General features: G+C 27.8%; 1 protein-coding gene across 1 annotated transcript; it reads right to left on the bottom strand.

Annotated features, from left to right (window-relative positions):
* Positions 1-516: 516 nt before the first annotated feature.
* On the bottom strand, positions 517-1,971 carry LOC149146132 (GDSL esterase/lipase At5g45910-like). Its single transcript, XM_089452673.1, has 5 exons — positions 1,737-1,971; positions 1,443-1,658; positions 1,204-1,352; positions 843-1,113; positions 517-752 (listed from the first exon to the last, which is right to left on the bottom strand). The coding sequence occupies exons 1-5, from the start codon at positions 1,969-1,971 to the stop codon at positions 517-519; spliced, it is 1,107 nt and encodes a 368-aa protein (XP_089308799.1).
* Between the last annotated feature and the right edge of the window lie 1,261 nt (positions 1,972-3,232).

Below are 3,232 nucleotides of genomic sequence, written 5' to 3'. Positions count from 1 at the left end.
ATGCTTTTAGAAAAATCGCCATTCAAAGAGGTGAGGCGAATTGCGGACACGATGCAGGGCGAAACCTATTCTCACTTTGCAGGGCGAAACCTATTCTAATGGATTTCTTTGTATTTTTGGATGGGATAATTAATTGACGTATAAAAAACTGATTTAATTTTGGGACTAAACATTCAAAAAAAATCATTACGATAAAAAAAAATTGGCCTCATCAGCATTGAATTTTGTTAATGGCCAAATTTCTGTCCATAATTTTATTAATAAAATCTAAAATCTAAGATGGCAAAATGAAAGGACCCCATCAAATAAAAGAAATAATTTTATCAATAAAATCTGAAATAACAAAATGGAGTTTCTCCACTTAATTTAATAAAAAAATATATTAATAAGAAGAATGATGTTATCAATAAAATATAACACAACAAAATGAAGGAGCCTCATTTAATTGAGGAGGTCCATAATAATAATATAAAAAAATTTATATAATCAAATAAGCTAGGTTAATTAGAATTTATCTTAGTCTAGTTTAGTGGTGGAGCATAGTGTTTGAAGAGGCGGGCTTGTGAAGTCGCCATTGACAAACAAATTTGTTATCGCTTTATACGCTGCATCTGTTAAATGAATCCCATCCCAATTAAAATATTTCTCTGGATGCATGCATAATCCTGTATTTCTTCCACATGGCATCAATGGATTAAAATTATATGCTCCACCTGTTCCACAACAAGCTTGTAGGACATCTTTGTTCAAACCTGCACCATTAAAGAAATAAAAATCAAAATTTCTCTCAATATCAAACGATCAATTAAAAATTATGCAAATTTTGATCTTCTTTTCCTTACCAAAGGACTGGGGAGATTGTAAAACTTTGAGTGCTGCTCCATAGTAATCAGCAAACACAATTTTGACATCTGGATTTAGAACTTGCAATTCTGCCACTGAAGCTCTAAGCAAATCATTACTCCTTTTGGCGAAAGCATTAAACCTTGGCATACATCCCATTGTGTCTAGTTCTTCTCCAGTTGCATAAAACGTTAAATATGATGGCGAACAACCAATTGGTAAGTTGTTTTGGACTAAAATTTTCTTTGCACTACCTAAGGTGATCAGTGCCTACACAAAAAATAAAAGAATAAACTTAACATCAATTTAGTAGATATTTCGTTTATTTAATTCTACTAAATTTAAATCGAAATCACTAACCTGTATTGCTGATCTAATCTTATTTACCACCAAAGGGATGAATGTGTCAACTTCCTCCATTGATTTATGAAGAAGGAAGGGATAGTTGTAATCATTTCCACCAATCTCCCCCATCAGAAACAACGAATTTGCAAAATACTCCTCACAATCTACAAAAGAGACAACACATAGTAATAACAAGTTTGAATCAAATCCACTAAGAGGCTAATAAGTCACATAGCAATGGAATTTAGGTATACCTCCTGCATAAGTTGCACAAAATTTAGTTTTGTATCCCAAAAACCAAAAAATTTGTGTATCTAGTGACAAGGAAGTCCAAAGTGGCCCTATGTCCCTGGCTGTGAAGAAAGCAGCGTCTAAAGCAGTGGCTCCAGCCACTGCAAAATTGATACCGCTAGTGAAGTTTGAAGTTTTACCCAGAAATGGATCCAAAAGAGGCATACCTGAAGCTTGAGCTGGAAAATAAAAGAAAAACAAAAATAAGACCATGAAGTGAAAAAACAACAATTTAAAAAAAAATGGAACATACATACCAATATAATCCACAACTAATCGACCATCTGAACATCGACCGGTTGGATGGTGAAAATAAGTTTCACCATAAGGTAGATTACCAATTTCTTTAAAAAGTTTTGGACCTGAGGCTAATAAATTCCCTGTATCAGCCAATGAATCTCCAAAACTGTAAATAGCATTGTAACAGCTTGGAGCAGCATGACTTCCAATAAACCAGCAAAATACCACACTAAACAATAAGGAAATCTTCATGATGAAAGATTAGCTTGCCCAAGATTACTTCGAATGAATATTATGGACCTGTCTACAAGCTTATATAGCAATAGCATCTATCTCTAAACAAGTTGATCCAACCATGGATATGAATATAAAAAATATGTATATATAAAATTAGTGATGATAACTTTGAGTTGAGAGTTTGCATGCTTTTCATATATATTTTTAATATAAGGAATAGCTTTAAACATAGAGTTCATTAATAGTGAGTTTGTATACTTTTAATCTATATTTTTTATATAAATCTTTTGAAATGAGTAAAGTTATAGTTCATTAATAGTGAGTTTGTATAATTTTCATGCATATGTTCAATCCACATAATCATGTTTTTATAACTAGTAGATAATGAGTTTGCATGTTTTTCATACATGTTTTTACTCTAGATAATGAGTTGATATACTTTTTAAGCATATTTTTAATCTAAAGACTAAAGTTTTTAAAATTAGTAAACACAGAGTTTAAAATTAGTAAACACAGAGTTCACGAATAGTAAGTTTGTATAATTCTCAAGCATATTTTTAATCTAAAGAATAATATTTTTGAAATTAGTAAAGATATAGTTCATTAATAATAAGATTGTATTTTTCATACATATTTTCAATTCAAGAAATCAGGTTTTTATAATTAATAGATAATGAATTTGTGTGCTTTTCATGCATATTCTTACTAGAGATAATAAGTTTATATACTTTTTATACTACATGTTTTTAATGTAAAGACTAGTGCTTTTATAATCAGTAAAGACATAGTTAAAATATTATTGGAACCCATTTGAAATATAAAAAACTAATAAAAACAATAAATATCCTCTCTATATTTGTATAATATTTAATTTTTTTTAATAAAATAAATTATTATAAATATAAATATATATATATTTCCAATTTTTTAAATATAAAAAATTATTATAAAATTATTTGATTAATAAAATTAATTTTAATTTGAAAAAATTAAAATATTTATTATTTTTTCTCAAATTTATTAAAGATTATTTCTCGTGATTTAAATTAATAAAATTAATAAAATAAATTTAATTTTAATTCTTTTAAAGTTGTGAGAATCTCTTTAAGTTCTATATTTCTTTAAATTATAATATCATTTAATAATAATAAAATAATATAAATTTAATATTTATATTTTTCATGCATGTGTTTAATCCACATAATCATGTTTTTATAACTAGTAGATAATGAGTTTGCATGTTTTTCACACATGTTTTTACTCTAGATAATGAGTT

Source organism: Pinus tabuliformis, chromosome X (assembly GCF_031772625.1).
Source record: "Pinus tabuliformis cultivar Carrire ecotype Pingquan chromosome X, CPIR1, whole genome shotgun sequence".
Taxonomy (NCBI): Eukaryota; Viridiplantae; Streptophyta; class Pinopsida; order Pinales; family Pinaceae; genus Pinus; species Pinus tabuliformis.
This window is presented reverse-complemented; position numbering and strand designations above follow the sequence as displayed.